Source organism: Stegodyphus dumicola, chromosome 1 (genome assembly GCF_044657685.1).
Source record: "Stegodyphus dumicola isolate Sdum_Otavi_A_Nest chromosome 1, ASM4465768v1".
Classification (NCBI taxonomy): Eukaryota; Metazoa; Arthropoda; class Arachnida; order Araneae; family Eresidae; genus Stegodyphus; species Stegodyphus dumicola.
Genome location: NC_140768.1, coordinates 169,369,998 through 169,387,385, shown reverse-complemented (window position 1 = coordinate 169,387,385; position 17,388 = coordinate 169,369,998). Strand labels below are relative to the sequence as shown.

Below are 17,388 nucleotides of genomic sequence, written 5' to 3'. Positions count from 1 at the left end.
CCTATGTGGTTCGAATGGAGTCTGATCGTTTCATCAGATGCCTGGAAATGTGCACCAAGCTCACCACATGTTTGCCTACTGTCAGTCTCTATGCCTGCTCTCAGGGCCTCATTATCCAGCACTTGTGGCGGATTACTGGTGCATCACTAAGAGACATATCCCCTGACCTGAACTTCTTGAACCATTGCCTAGCGGTTCATTCGTTAATGGCATCATCTGCAAAGGCCTGGCAAGTTCGCCGACTTGATTTTGCTGCTGACCAGCCCACTTTAAAATCATACAGCAAACAACTTCAGAAGACCACCTTTGACGTATCCATTTCAATCAGTCACTGTATGAGTCATGTTTGAAGTAGTGATGAAATGTGCTGTTAGACTCTTCGTCAGTGTCCAGGCTCCCATCCTAATACCACTTCATCGCCAGGTTTGATGACTATTTTTATGTTGTGGTTCAGTTTTACAATGTTATATCAGAAATGGCAAGAATGTTTTTGGTTACCTTGTATAAATGCAGTAATGCAATATACAAGAATTTCAGTTGTGTTGTTGAAGCTATTTAATGTGGTCTTGCAGAATATTAGTTGTTTTTTTAAATGTAAAAGTGTTGAAAGTTCATTAACATTATTTGTGTTAACAATCATTTGTTATATTTTAAGCTGTGGGTTTTTTTTTTTTTCCCCCTCATCATTAGGATGACCAGTTGAGAGTTCTTGTTACAAAAATCGTCAAAGAATCTAAACTTGAAGAAATTACCATGAAACATGTTATACGGAAAGTACGTGTAGAATTTTTTCTTTTGTGTGTATAATATTTAAAATATATGAAATGTAGATGATATAATTAGTCTTAAATCTTTTAGTGCTTTCTTATTATTCACACTCCCATCAAAAAATATTCACGCAGTATGCTACCAAAACAGTTTTGTAGCAATCTACAATGTTGCCAAGTATTTATGAATACTTTTTGGCAACATGTGGTAACCCAAGTATACACATAGGACATTTCTGTTTTGTCCAGTGTGCAATACTGATATTGTTATGTACTTGGTGAGAATAACAGCGCAAATGATTTCTTGAAAAACGTGTTTTGTTATTGATATTTCTTGCTTTTTAAAATTTAATTGTTAGTTGCTCTTGTATGAAATTTATAGTTTTGAGTTATTTTGGAAATGGCTGTTGCTTTACAGTCACTGTATGAGTTATGTATTGGCAGAAAATTTAATCACTAATGAATTTATGGATACTCTTTAGAGTTGGCAATGAGTTCATGATTTTATGGTGGGATGGGATTTTTTTAATCAGAAAATACCAACTTTTTTACAAATTATTTATACATTCACTACATTCTTAGCTGATGTACAGAGAAAGATAAATTGAATTATTCTTATTTAAAATCAAGGTTATATGAAGTTTGTTTAGTATAAATTTTCATATCCTTCATAATTATAGTGAAATCAACTCCGATTATTATTACAGAATAAATGAAAAACAGAACAAGGCAGTTTTCCTAATTTTTAATAATAGCTTCTCATTCAAAAATTTTAATTGTTTCTTGTAGATGGTATAGTTATATGAGCATTCATAACATTAGTAAAACAAACCTAAAATACTTAATAGTGTTAAATACTGTACTGTTTAAAAGCTGGCCAAGTTTGGTAACCTGAATAAAGATTTTTATGTTTTGTTTTGAATAAGCATTCTTTGTGGTTATGAGCTTCACAGTTTGCCTTGCTTCCCACAAGTTAAGCAGTGTGCTTTAGTAGTATGTGTATTAATAAATTCTTTAGAACCTGAATGAAAATACTCTTAACTGTATTTTTCAACAATATTTGCTATTTTTGAATTTGTTTATAGGTAACAATTGTTTATTCACAAATTTTAATTAGTTTAGTGATATATATATGTAAGAAAAATAACGACTATACAAAAGATAAAATTTAAATTAACAGCATAAATTAATTTCCCTTCTGTATTCTAAAAATAGTAATCTCTCTCTGCACTGCATTATTTCGAGATTAATCCATGTCATATGACTCATACATAATTCTGATGATGTAAATGGAACTAAAACTCAAACAGCAAATAATAATTTTACAGCAGCATTAAATGCATTGAGAACCAAAACTAACTCAGTTTAAATTAAGATTTCATCCTGAACAAAATGCACTCGCTACTCTTCCACCTAGCTGGACTGGTGTTTGCTTTTTCCTTCTTACTGCAAAGTTGTCAAAAATGTAAACCTCTTGAAATAGGCACAAATAATATGCCAAGTTCTTTGCAGCCACTACATGTTCACTGAAATAAAATAAAAGATTTTATCTGTCTCGGCTGCCAGTTTCCTATTCATTGTGAATCAGAATTTCAACATTCTATAGCATCAAAATTATCGCTGTTCATTATGGATTCAACCGTCTGCATCATTATGGATCAACATCTCTATGCCATCAAAATTCCTGCTGTTTATTACTTCTAAGTTTGTTTCTATTACATATATATGTGATAAAAACAAACTTAAAAGTACTGACATAGGAACACTGAGATGTAGAAATGTAGCAATGTTGTTTAGCATAGAATGTAGATCCATATTGAAAAGGAAGAATTCCGATTGCGTAGAATCTTAAAATGTTGAATTCATAATGACTAAGAAACTTGGCAGTCAAGGCAGGTTAAATTCCATTTTTTTGTTTAAATTGACATTTGGCCACAATTCACTTGACATTTTAGCCATGCCTATTTGCAGAACAGTTACATTTTTAATACTGTTGTGATAGGAAGAGAGCACAGTGATATTGCATCCAAGCAGCACAGAAGGTGAAGCTAAAAGTGTACATTTATCCAGTAAGCAGTGCGTTAAGAGAAAGGTATTGGTTTAGATTAGAAAGGTTTCAGTTCTTAAAATTTTGAGTTCAGGTTCCGAGTAAGCTGTGTCATCAGCATTATGCAAGTCATGCAAAATAGTTTGATCTAGAAATGAAACAATCCAGAAAAGTTAAGATTTTTGGAATAGAGATGGAAGACTTATATGGTTAATTTTGATTTTACATATTTTGTATCTTACATATTCCCGCCTTTCAAAGAGAAAAATGGCTTGGCAACGGAAAAGCCTTTTTGCAAAAGCATTAGAGCATAAGCAAAGAAATATTATGCAATATGTACAGTTAGTACGAGAAAGCAAATGAAGGGCTTCAGGAAGACAGTCTTGCCTTTTCTCTATGCCATACATTTGGTTTTAAAACTTTCTCATATCTAGATGTATAAAAATGTAATTTTAAATTAAGAATGTAAAAAATCATGTAAAAATTAATTTTAGAAATATGAAAGCAAAGTGATATGAATGAAAATTCAAAGTTCTTGAAAATATAAAAAAGCTTTTGTATAAAATTCTTGAAAAAGCTGTCTTGATATTGTCTCAAATTTTCACAGGTTGTAAAAACTGAGGGTTGTTACCAATCTAAAGTTTTTCCAAAACATAGTTATGAAATTTCATTACATTCAATATGTACTTATTCATAATAAAACAGAATTGCATATTGGAGAGCAATGGAATAACTGATATACATAAAAAAATGCAATAACAACAAATTATGCTGATTCTATAAACAATTTTTCTTTTCTTTTTAAGTTTCGTAATGTTAGTATTTTTTGTCGTGGATCCATCACCTGTGAATCCTCACTTTTCCGTTTAGTCAATCCTAGCCATTTTTTCATTTTGAAAAATATAGTCTTATTATTTTTTTACAAATATTTAAATGCACAATATATTATGAGTTCTTCAAAAACAAACTATGATATTTTCAAATGGGTTAGAAAAGTAATGAATACAAAACAACAAGAAGACAAAATACCTGCTGTTAGAAACTGCAAATCAAGGGGAAAAAATTATTCTAATCGAAAAAGAGCCCGGAAATCGTGGTGACGTAAAGTGTAGAAATGCTAATAAATCTATCAACTCTAAAAGAATTAATGAGATACTATTATCTTTTTATAGGAACTTAGTTTTATTTCCTATTAAATACAATACTCATTTCTGTTACTCCTTTTAAAAACATTTATGATAAGTTTTGTTATGTCTATGACTAAAAGAATATTTGTGTAATTAAAAATGGGTTATTTTGCTAGTCTGTGAATGGCTCACTGGCTGAGAATCACTGGTCTACAGCTTTTCCTAAACCTACATTCAATAAATCATTATATGCTTTAAAACCAAATCTACAATCTACAAGGTGTGTACTGTATCAATGATACTGGATTATATTTTTGAATGATGTGAGATAAGCTGCATATTTAAAAAGAAGAAATTTCATGATGAAAAACAGAAATTTCATGTTTGATGGTTCTCTTCTTGCCTGTTATATGTGCCATACAAACACAATATGTCTGGTACAGAAAAGCTATTATGATTATTAAATCTAAAGGAGACTCGTATTTTCGAAGGACAGTGAATTATTTATGTAACAAAAAGGCCAGTTTAACATTGTATTTATGTGTTTGAAGTTAGATCTTTTTCCTCATTCCAGGCCACTGTTCAACCCACAAATGTGTTTCAAAGTTAGATTTAATCAAATAGTATTTGTACCTAAGACCATTTTTCAGCTAAGCTCTAGTCCAAGGTATTATCCAATATTTTAAGATAGCAATATCCTGTTTCAAAGAAATTTGTAAGGATTATCTTTTTCAAGTTATATGCAATAAAGGAGATAAAAAGTAGGCTTGAATCCACACAAAAACTGCTGAGATTTTGTTAATGCAGCTAAATTAAATGAAGCATGCTGAAATTTTCAGATGCAGAAATTTGAACATAATCATGAGGGAAAATAAAATTTAATTTTTATTATATAATTTACCATTGAAAGTGGAATTTCAGATAGGATTCAGAAGGCTAAATGTTATGTCAAATGTAAGCTAAGCATCTAAGAACCTTGGGAAAAAAAAAAAAAAAAAAAAAAAAAAAAAAAAAAAGAAGCAATGTTTAATTAATTTGTGGCAGTGTAAAATACTTGCGTTGAAAAATAGTATTAAAAAGTGGACATTGCTAAAAGATTTTGATAACAAAAAGTATGCAGTAAAATAATCCCAAGATTTTATTTATTTTTAGTTAACTTTAATTTTTAGTTAAATTGTGGTTATATATATAAAAAAATTCATTTCATTTTTGATTTTCATACATGAAATGAACAGTTTAATTTAAAGTCTTTATCAGTCAAAGTTAATGTTATTCTGTAATAACTAAATTGTATTTTTTTTTTTTAGATTTATATCATGGAAATTTACTTCCTTGAAGTTAAGAGTTTTCTTTGGTGATTTAATTTTATATTTTAGGTATTCGAGACGTATCCAAATTTTGACCTTGGCTATCGAAAAGAATTCATTAAGTCTATAGTCAGACAGGTATGTAGCTTTTTCTTTCTCTCCCTTCCTTGTTTTTATGTATATTTTAACATTTGATAAATTAATGTGTAAATATTTTAATATAGTTTTGAATATAGTTTGAAAACTTTTCATATCATTAGCATGAGAGAAATACAAGTAAAAAAAAAAAAAAAAAAAAGAGTCTGTGGATCTGTTTTGTTAAATCAAATTAAATTTTTAATAAAGTGCGAAATTTTAGGAGGAGTTGTATAAAGAACGGCTTGTGTTCAATGCTACTCAATGTTGTCTAAGTTGACATAATGCTCTTCTTAGCTACTTTTTAAAATGTACAAACTACAGTGATTAAATATCTATTATAAATCTTCTTGTTTTAGAAATCATCTGGTCTAGTCATCTGAGTATTATGATTTGGTATTTGTCAAATTTACTTAAATCCACTTTTGTTCCAGTCTCTAACATTGTTTATTCTCTGAATGGTACAACTAAGTCTCTGTCAATTTTTATCTTTATTACCATGTTTGATGAAATAGGTCTTTTTTAATCAATTTATTCACTTAACCCCTTCGCGCCAACTGTCACGTCTGCGTGCCAGCAACGAACACACTCACCTCCCTGCCGACACGCAGGCATGCCAGAGCATTTTCCCGTTCACTACCGACTGTCACGTATTTGTGCCAGTGTCCTAGAACGTTTGAAAAACTATAATTTCTGCCACAAGATGGCACTGTATGTCCATATGGTTTCAGATACATGTACATTAGACCTTCTACTCGAAATGAGAGAAGCATGACTCACATACACATGTTTTTGATTATATAAACAAACAGGGAAATAAATGTTTCCGAATGGCGCGATTTATGATGTCTCTTTAAATCGCACTTTATTCGCACGTGGTAGTTGTTTATTGTAAATAGAGAAGTTTTATTTGTGCTAAAGCGTTGGGTATTTCGGTTTGCAGTTTGGTTTTTAGAAAATAATTAGATCTTGTTAGACGTGAATTCTTTCTGTTTTTACGGTTGCAATGTCGAAGCGTCGAAAATGTTTAACAGAGCATGAAATAGCAGAAATGATGCAAAATATTTCAGATATTGATTCTGAAAGAATAACTGAAAGACATTTTCCAAAACTCTGTTTTCAAAAGAGACTGATAAAGAAAATGAGACGACGATGCTTCGTTTGTTCACATTCCCGGAAAAATCCTCCAAAATGGCAAATGAGTTAATACGAGTGCAAGGAATGTAACGTAGGCCTGTTTTCAAATTTTTCATACGAAAAGAGAATTTTAAGTAATATATTTAGTTTTCAGATGTATAATGTTAAAAGTCATAAAATGGTGAGTAATGAAAATAAAATGCGTAAAATATGCATTGAAACAAGAAATAAGGTAATTAAAGTATATAGTATAAAAATATCTATAAAGCATAAGCTGTTTAAATACTCTATAGAGTGTTATTAAACAATGTGTACTTCGGAAATTTCATGGATTTAGGCTTAGTAGCAAAAAAGCCCTCGGCCCTGGACAGACGCTCGCGTAAGACACTGCCGGCCTCCGCGATAAGCGCGCGTTTGCGCTACCCAGCGCGAAGGGGTTAAAAGTCACTCTTCTTTGTATATTATTCAAACAAGTAATAAAACAGGTTCAGCCCTGCTTTTTGTATGTATACTGTTCCGGAACTTCACCAACCTACAGCACTTTATCTATAACTGCTTCTGTTTGTGCAGATGATGGGTGTTATTGTAACAATTTCTTCCTTTCTTTCTTTCTCGCTCTTTTTTTTTTTTTTTTTTTTTCCATGTGATTGAATGGAATCAGAAAAATGATAACCATATTCAAAATTGAAAACTAAGATCCAAGTCAAAATATTGTCTCAATTGTACTTAAAATTGACTAATTTTTATATTGTAGAGTGTAATTTATGTTTATTAGGTTAGTGAAAAAGGTGACTCTTTTGACTGATGAACAATTAAACTACACATACTCTTAGTTTTTTAAAAATAATAAATTCAGTCAGATGGGAAAATTTAGAAGATAATGGGTAAGGTTAAGAGTAGCAGTATTTTAATATTTAAAGATAATTAGGAATATAGGTAACATAAATGAAATGCTCCTTGTTTAAAGAAAAAAAAAATATAAAATTTATTTGCAGTAGCTAAGAAGTGTAATGTGATGGTTTGGTTTTATTAGATTACGGCAAAGCACTCGAGGGCTATCTGCCTTAAGGGAGGGATGCCTTTGTGGAGGACTTTCTAAGGGAAACTGGCTCGTGTACATGTTACAGATGGGGAAAACCACTAAAACACCCATGCAGCCAGCCCGTTCGCGAGTATAATGTGATAGACACAGGTCATCAAAATGAAAGGAGAAAAATATATGCTAAGTTAATGTTTCAACCAATGGATGGTGCTGTAATTATTTACGTTAGTTAAATACAATTGAACACAAAATTGCTCTTCCGCACATGTGTTAGCGCCTGAAATATCAAATTCAATGATTGACAATGTTATGCGCAATGGGAGCATGTTGAAAATTGTGGTCTGTCGTGTTGTTTAAAGTAAATGTGGTTTCTGAGAGTGATCAATATTCAGTAATGCTGGCTCAAAGACATCATTTAAGTGAACGTCAAAAGTGGCGATAGATTCAAGGAAGGTCAAACACAATTGAAGATTGCCCAAGATTTGAATATCCCTCAAAGTGTCATATCAAGAGTTTGGAGTTATTTTTAAATGCTGGATCAGTTGATAGACAGCCTGATCAAAGGTGACCAAGAATGATAACTGCATCAGAAGACTGTTTCCTGTTGTCAGTTCGAAGAAACCACGAAGCTACTAAAGAGATTTGGTTTTAGACCTGCGAGCTGCCACAGGAACTTGAATTAGACTTTCTTCTGCTGTTTGAAGGCTTAATGAAGTTGGAATGTATGAAAGAAAACCATTGGTTTGTGTTCCACTCTCTTCAGCTTCTAGAAGGATCTGTTTTAGCTGGTGCATCATCATGTTCAATGGAGGCAAGATGACTGGGCCCGAGTGTTGTTTTATTAATGATTCCAGATCTGAATAGTGATGTCTGATAGTGATTTTTGATTTTGTCTGAACAGTGATTTCTGACATGTTTGATGAGAGGGATAAACATGCAACTTGCCTTCATTTGTTTGTGAAATATCTTACTTTGTTGACCGGTTTAATGGTTTGGGGAGGAATTATGACAAATGGCCACCTCGAGCTGTATATCTTTCAAGGAAATTCTGTAACTGCTAGGAGATATATGGATGAGGTATTGGAAACCCAAGTTAGACTGTTTAGGAGTGCTGTTGGCCCAGAGCTTTTGATAGTGGATGACAATGCCCAGTCTCTTTGAGCATATGTGGTGTCAGATTACTTGCAAACAGAAAACATCACTCAAATGGATTGGCTATCTTTCTCACCTCACTTGAACCCCATTTAGCATGTCTCCGGATGCCTCAGTGAACTAAATTTCAGCACGTCAAATTCTTCCCCAGACACTCCAGGTGCTGAAAAATGCACTTTTAGAAGAGTGCGGTGCAGTTCCACAAGTCTTGATCAACACTTCAGTGAAATATATGAAATCAAAGGTTACTTTACACCATAATAAAGAAAAATTTTCCACAAGAGGTGACAATTTTTCCATCATTTTCCATTTTACATAAATTTGGTTTTAATTTCAATATTTTGCAAATAATCAACTGGCTCGTGTAAACTGGCTCGTGTACATGTTAATATGTACCTAAACATTATAATATATGTTAACTAATGCTTTTGTAGAAATTTCTATTAATAATTTTTCATTAAGTATCAGTTACTTTTCATTTCTGTCGTTATCTTTTAATTTTGATGATATATACTGTATATCTGTTGTTACGAAAAGCACAGGCGCGGTAAGATGGCTTCCCCGCAAAGCAGTTTTAGGGTTGCCATAAAATGGAAAGGGGAAGGAATTGTTGCCACATTTGGCAAAAAATTGCCCATTTGGCAACGTTTGGCGACAAAATTGGTGATATGTCATTTACCAATGGAGAACCTTCTGGAATGAATTCTTACCGGTTTAACCCAGAATGTTCTCGAACACTAGCCAAAAGCTATATAAACTGGGCTGGTATGCGGGGAGTTAGTCAGTATCGAGTGTGTGTGCCTCATCTAGCGAGCTGATAGTCATTGAGCGAGTGTCTCCAAGTCTAGCGCTGAGTGCATCTCGAATTAGTGCATCGCCGAGTTTTGTCTTAGACTGTGCTGAGTCGAGAGCTATACTCTTGTGTATCATGGAGTGCATCGCGAGTTGTAGCATGGAGAGTCTCGAGAGTACGTGGAGTTCCGAGAACGACCAAGCAGAGTCGAGAGCTGTACTCTAGTGCTTTGCCGTGAAGCTGTCTCCACCGTGATAGCCTGATAACCTGAAGGCTGTGTCGCTGATTGTCTCAGCGTGTTTATAGTAGTTCATCGACGACTGTGAAACATGTTTTGGAGTTGTCCTGACAATACTGGTAAATAAAGTGTGTTTTGATACTTCATCAAGTGTTGTCGTTATTCACTCCAAATCTACAAACCCCATACGAACGTGAAGGAAGAAAATAATGTAACAACTGGTGTCAGGAAAAGAAAAATGTAACGCTATACACTAACTTAGGCAGCTATTCTGATTTTGGCCTAAATTTTGCAAAAATTAACTAAAAGCCATGAAAATTTTACTACAGAGGAACAATAGGATGATCAAAGTATGGTAACCCTGACTTTCCCTGACATGCAGTAGTTGCATTGCACTGTCTCCGTTGATACTCAGGACCATTTTATCTAACAGTTCTTGAGGTAAGAAAGTGCAGTTTTCAAGGAGCATTTGTTTCCATTCCAATGGAGGGGCATTTGCTAATAACAGCATTGGTCGATATTAAGGCTAGAAATGATGGCCATTTTATCCTGGAGGCACCTGATATACAGCCACTATTACCTCCTATGAAGGAACGGACAATTTTACATCCATGCCTTCATCAGGATTCAAACCTGAGCCGTTTGGTATTGCAGTTCTATTGCTATCTGGGCAGCATATGTGAACATTATTAGATTCTCACTGACTGTCTGACTTTCCTTTTCTGTTCAATAATCTCTGCTACCAAATAACTTACTTCCTGAGCTTTTCCACTAACTGTGAATTTGTTTACAAAAGTTGTACTCTCTTTATTTTGAGATTTTAACAGAGTTTTAAAATAATTAGCAGTTTTAATTTTCAAATGAGTATGATTTGTCATAAAATGTCTGTTCAGTTTTGTTGGATCCAGGCTGTATTCAAACATTTTTATTCAAACAAAACAGACTCTTTGGATGAGGGCATTCTGGATCACCACTTCATGCAAAGCCCATTGATACATAACTTTTTTTGCTCCTCTTTTGTTGCTGCTGCCTGTTTTTTTTTTTTTTTTTTTACTTCAGCTGTCTTTTGAAATTGTGCATGAGATTCTAAATCTTCATCACAAGTATCTTCAGAATTGTCTGTGTTGTTTGTCTTCAAGCATCACCACATTTTAATCATTGAAATCTACAGAAGACTTACAAAATGAGAAACAAAATCAAATAAAATACAAATAAAGAAGTAGTAAAAGTAGAAGTAAAATAAAATAAACTAAATATTAGTAAAATTTAAAAAAATGCACTAGAACTTTGTTTAACCAACTACATATCATGCACTTTTTGCGTCAGGAATGAATACACAGTGACACTAATTTTTAGTCCATGGCAATGGAAAAGCTGCCTTTGGCTGTTTGGCTATGCTTGGTTAGGCTCGTGTTGCAATGCTACTGTACAGTTTTATGAAAATTGCTAAAGAATAAGTTAATCTCCTTCCATTTTTTTAAACAATTGAATTGGTAATGCAAGTAACAAAGAAATTCATATGATTGTTGATGACATCTGATGAATCTAACTAAGTATAGCATGCCAAAGGCTGCTTTTCAATTATCATCGCTTAGACCATTGTCACAGGCACACCTGCTTGCCCCTACTGAAGTTACCTGAGTGCAATACCAAGTCATGAAAAAAAAAAGTGTTTTCTATTTTAAGATATACATGCTGTTTCCCTATTCCTTTCAGAATACCCCCTCAGGGGGCTCACTTCTGTTAGTACGGGTGTGGCAATCCCGAGGTACCCTAGCCCTTCAGGGGATCATCTTCTTGATGCCTCTCCTCTTTGCTGGAACTTTTTCCCTTCTCTTCTCCCTCGTGGTTTCTCTCTACGGAGTTTGGGGCTCGTCACGAGAGACTGGAACAGCCCTTGTCTCTAGTCTTCGAGTGGCGAGAAAACTGCCCACGTGTTTGCCGTGCGTGGAGACCCGTGTCGCTGGAAAGGAGGGTCCTGGTAGTTGAGGGGCGAGGTACTGTCCCCAACACACTACTTTGGCCTCTGCTTCAGCTAAACGGGAGGCACCTTAGTCGTCCTCACGGGTGTCAATCGGCTGGTCACTAGTCCTTGTGTCAGTGGCTTGGGGTCAAGCTCTCAGGAGTACCTGCTTTCGGGAAAGCCGACTGTGGGGCTTCAGTTTGCGTATAGGTCCGGCTAGCCCTAACACAGGAATCTGTGTTCCCTTGTTGGGCTCCGTGGTGGGCGGGGCCGTCGGACCCGAATCTTTATTCTTTCACTATGGCTTCTTCTCATATCTACTTAATTAAAGATTTCGAGGTAACTCCAGTCATTCAAACTAGTTCTGAAACGTCTACAGCTAAACCAGTCACTCAACCTAGTTCTGAAACGTATACTGCTAAACCAGTCACTCAACCTAGCTCTGAACCATCTACTAATAAACCAATCATTCAACCTAGCTCTGAAACGTCTACTACTAAAGCAGTCACTCAACCTGTCACTCAACCTAGTTCTGAAAATTCTGCAAAAAAATTACGGACAGATGCAAATAAAAAAAAATCATCACAATAGTCCCCGTTTCCTAGTCATCTCTAGTCCTTCTGGCGAAATGCATAAGATGTCTCCTTTCGTAATAAATAAATACATCCAGTCTTCTATTGGTGAGCCGAGAAACATAAAGCGTCTCCGCTCCGGAGACTTGCTTATTGATACAAACTCAGCCACCCAGTCTGCTTCTTTACTTCAGATTACTAAACTTGGGGAAGCGAATGTCACTGTAACACCCCATAAGTCACTGAACTATTGTCGTGGTGTAATCTCAGAATTCGACCTTCTGTATGTTTCTGAAGAAGAGATCGCTTCTGAGTTATCCGAACAAAATGTCTGCGGTGTAAGGCGGATCAAGATGCGTAAAGAAGGTAAGTTGATAGACACGAAACACGTGATCCTTACCTTCAACACGCCTGATCTGCCTAAGAATATTAAGGCCGGATATCTAAATATTCCTGTAAGACCTTATATTCCAAACCCTATGCGATGTTTCCAATGCCAGCGTTTCGGCCATTCTAAGACGTCTTGTTGTGGCAGCCTCACATGCGCCCGATGCTCACAGATTGGCCACGATTCTGATAATTGTACCGCTGCGCCTTTGTGTATAAATTGCAAGGGTGACCACCCAGCATTTTCTCGCTTGTGCCCAAAATGGAAATCGGAAAAAGAAATCCAGACTACAAAAGTTATTAGGAACATCTCTTACGCCGAAGCCAGAAGACTAGTCCAGAGCACACAGCTTCGACCAAATTCATCATACGCCAGTGCTGTTAAATCATATCGTACAGTTGCCACCCAAACATCAATAGGCACACAGACCCTACCAAATAAAACCCAACCGTCTACATCCAACAAGAAAAAAGAAAATGCAACTCATATAGTACAAAAGAAAGAAACAATTATTCAAAGTAAGCCGAAAACTGCCACACAAAAAATATCAAATAAAAATAGAAGTCGCAGCAATAGCTCTCTTGATGACATGATTTCTGAATCTGCGGATTCAGACTTTATGGAAGTGGAAGAGGGTCTGGAATTTCCCAGGCATCTACTTCCACGAAAAACAAAAGAACAGCACAGGAAAAACAAAAACCATTCATTATGGCCACCCTCGTGTCATGGAACTGTCGCGGTGTCCACCGAAATTTGCTTGACATCAAATCTATAATAAATGCGTACCATCCTGTGTGCTTAGCAATACAGGAAACAAATCTGAAACCAGAACACCATGCAAAACTTCGGAGGTTTTCTTTCGTCAGGAAGGATAACCTTGCAGGTGAGCGTGCCAGTGGAGGAGTAGGTCTCCTCTCCTCACTGGATTATCCCTCAAATGTACTTCCTTTGACGACATCCCTCCAAGTTGTCGCTACTCAAATAAATTTTGATATTGTTGTTTCATTTGTTTCTTTGTATTTGCCTCCAAATGAGCACATTTATCAGCAAGATTTAAATAATCTAATAGAGCAGCTGCCTGAGCATTTTATTATAATAGGAGATTTTAACGGCCATAGTCCACTCTGGGGTAGCAAAGATACAAATTGCCGAGGAAGACAAATTGAGCAGATGATCGAAGATCACAGCCTTTGTCTCCTAAATAATGGGCAAGATACATACTTCCATGAGCCTTCAAGGACATTCCACGCTCTCGATCTTGCCATCTGTTCACCATCTCTGTTGCCATTTTGCACTTTTAGTGTCGGAAATGACCTGTACAACAGCGATCATTATCCTATTTTTGTGTCTCTTGCACGAAGAGGAGCAAACCCCATGTCGAGATCCCCTCGATTCATACTGGACAGGGCAGACTGGGAACTCTTCTCTTCCATTGCAGAGCTCACAGATGAAATGGTAGAAGATGCGCATATCGATGACGCTGTTGAAGCTGTTACTAATACTATTATTCAGGCAGCTATGCTCTTCATTCCTAGAACATCAGGAAAACTACTAAAATATTCAAAACCATGGTGGAATCGCGACTGTCATGAAGCACTGAAAAAACAGAAAAAAGCATGGGGTATTTTTCGTAGATATCCTACTCTGCGAAACCTCATAGCTTTTAAAAGATCCAAGGCAAATGTACGGAAAGTAAGAAGGCAGAGCCAGAGGGATTCCTGGATTTCATATGTGTCCTCAATAACATCCTCTACGCCTAGTAAGCGGGTTTGGGAAAGAGTTCGAAAAGCATGCAGAATGTATAAAGACCACTCGCTTTCCTTTCTGGAAAAAGATGGCCGAGTGATTAGCTCCATAGAAGAAATTGCAAATACAATTGGTGAGACATTTGCTGCCGTTTCTTCCAGCCGAAATTACTCACCTGCATTTCTTTCTATCAAGCAACGCTCTGAGAAAAATCCCATCGCTTTCAACTCTTCCAACTTTGAGCCGTACAATAGAGACTTTACTATGGTTGAATTAAAGAGAGCTTTGTTGCAGACACATAGGTCTTGTCCGGGTCTGGATGGCGTGTATTATGAAATGCTAAAGCATCTGTCCTATAAGTCACTGAGTGCCCTTCTCACACTTTACAATAGAGTGTGGAAGGAGCGTACATTTCCCAGTGCATGGAGGAGAGCTGTTGTCATTCCTATTGCGAAGCCAGGGAAAGACCCGAGGAATCCCTCCAACTATCGGCCAATTGCGCTTACGAGTTGCGTATGCAAGCTGTTTGAAAAAATGGTAAACAGCCGCCTAGTCTACTTCTTGGAAAAGAATAATATTTTATCGCCTTATCAAAGCGGTTTTCGAAAGAGGAGAACTACCGTAGATGATATGCTGCTCTTGGAGACATCCATTCGTAAAGCTTTTGTAAGAAGGATTCACCTTGTCTCGGTATTTTTTGACATTGAGAAAGCTTATGATAAGGCATGGAGATACGGTATATTTCGCGATCTTCACGAGAGTGGCTTGCGCGGCAACCTACCAATTTTCATTCAGAATTTCTTGAACACTAGAACTTTTCAAGTAAGGATTGGCTATGTTTCGTCGGATGTTTTTGAACAGGAAGAGGGTGTGCCTCAAGGCTGTGTGCTTAGTGTAATTCTGTTCAGCCTAAAAATAAATTCTGTATTAAAACAACTTCTTCCCACAATTTCAGGATCTTTATATGTTGATGACCTACAAATTAATTGTCGAGGTGCAGATATGAGACATGTAGAAAGGCAGCTCCAGATCGCTTTGAGCAGGATCCAGGAATGGGCAAAAAGACAAGGATTTACGTTTTCGAAACAGAAGACTGTGTGCGTGCACTTTTGTAGGAAGCGAGGTCTCCATCCTGAACCTGAGTTATATCTAAATGGTACAATTATTCCAGTTGCGCCCGAAGTAAAATTTTTAGGAGTAACGTTCGACCAGAAATTGACTTTCCTTTCTCATGTTTTAAACCTGAGAAAGAAGTGTCTCAAAACACTAAATATGTTAAAAGTGTTGGCGAACACCTCCTGGGGTGCAGAGCGTTGCTCCATGCTTCGCATTTACAGAGCGCTTATCCGCTCTAGACTGGACTATGGCTCAGTTGTTTATGGATCCGCTCGGTCATCTGTTTTGTTAAAACTGGATCCTGTTCACCATCAAGGTTTGAGGATATGTTCAGGAGCCTTCAGGACTTCTCCTGTCCAGAGCCTGTATGTTGACTGTAATGAACCATCACTTTATCTGAGGCGTGAACAATTGTCCCTTTTGCAATATTTTAATATACTATCCCAACCTGAACATCCCAATAAGCTGTGCTTACTTGATGATGTGAGTAACGCGTTATTTGAAACACGTCCATCTTGTGTTCCTACATTTCTTTTAAGAGTTCGCCCTGTCATTGAGGAACTTTCCCTCTCTGATATGCACCCCCAAGCAGTACAGAATTTTGAAATCCCACCTTGGGAAAATGCACGGATTCAGCTTCTTGATGTTTTTAAGTATCATGTGAAGGCAAGCACTAACGAGATTATTTACAGACAACTCTTCGCTGAGCACAGGAACAAATATAGCAGTTATCTTCCAGTTTATACAGATGGGTCCAAGTCAAAAGATCATGTGGGGATGGCATATGTAATTAAAGACCACATGGAGGGCAGACGCTTGCACAATGCTTTCTCTGTCTTAACATCCGAATTAACTGCAATATATTATAGTCTTTTATACATCTCAAGGCTCTGCTACAAAAAGTTTATAATTTATACAGATTCGTATAGTGCTCTTAAATCAATAGAAGCTTTTCCTAATACTCAAAATCCAGTAATAGTGGATATTCTCAAAATACATATAAACTTAATGAATCGTGGGTATGATATCCTGTACTGCTGGGTTCCCGGGTATGTGGGAATAAAAGGGAATGAGCTGGCAGATATCACAGCAAAATGTGCTGTTGAACTGTCCAGTCGTCTCATCCCTTTTGCAGACATTTGTTGTGTTGTGAAACAAAAGATCCGAAAAAAATGGCAACAACTTTGGGATGTTCAGCTTCAAAATAAATTAAGACATGTAAAACCTAGAATTGAGCACTGGGAATTAACCAAAAATCGTAAGGAGGAAGTTCTTTTGACTCGCCTCAGAATTGGTCACACTAGAGTGACACATAACTACCTTTTAAAAGCTGAAAATGAGCCTGTTTGTTTTAACTGTAATGTTTGTTTATCTGTTCGTCATATTTTAATTGAGTGTCCATGTTTTAATAGTCTTCGCCAGAAATATTTTAATAGCTGTGACTTACCTCTCGACCGTTTAATCGGAAGAGAGGTCAATTCTAATTTATTTTATTATTTAAAAGATATTGGCTTTTATTACCAAATGTAATTTGTTTTGAAGACTGTCTCTTGAATTTTAATATGTGCTTTTAACTTGTGTTTATATGACTTCATCCTCTGGATTTGGTACATTTATCTACTTGTTTTTATTTATTGAATTTTAATGTCATCAATTGTAATCATCTCATCTTTTGTTTGGCGCGTCATAATCATCTCTGGTTTTGCGCCATAATCACTCACTCACTCACTCACCCCCTTTCAGAATACTGATTCGGAAATGCAGCCTTAAAGTATCCCACACATGTTCAGTGGGATTTAAATCGGGAAAACATGTTGGCTAATGCATCTTCATTTTCCAAGAGCTTCTTAACAGCATG

General features: G+C 36.0%; 1 protein-coding gene across 2 annotated transcripts in view; it reads left to right on the top strand.

Moving 5' to 3' along the window:
* LOC118180328 (uncharacterized) overlaps positions 1 to 17,388 on the top strand; it is a 178,520-nt gene that overhangs the window by 143,174 nt on the left and 17,958 nt on the right. For both annotated transcript variants that reach the window (XM_085823037.1, XM_085823033.1), the window contains exons 25-26: positions 691 to 774; positions 5,318 to 5,386. In XM_085823037.1, the coding sequence (XP_085679163.1) occupies positions 691 to 774; positions 5,318 to 5,386 (153 nt within the window). The remainder of the gene's footprint in view (positions 1 to 690; positions 775 to 5,317; positions 5,387 to 17,388) is intronic.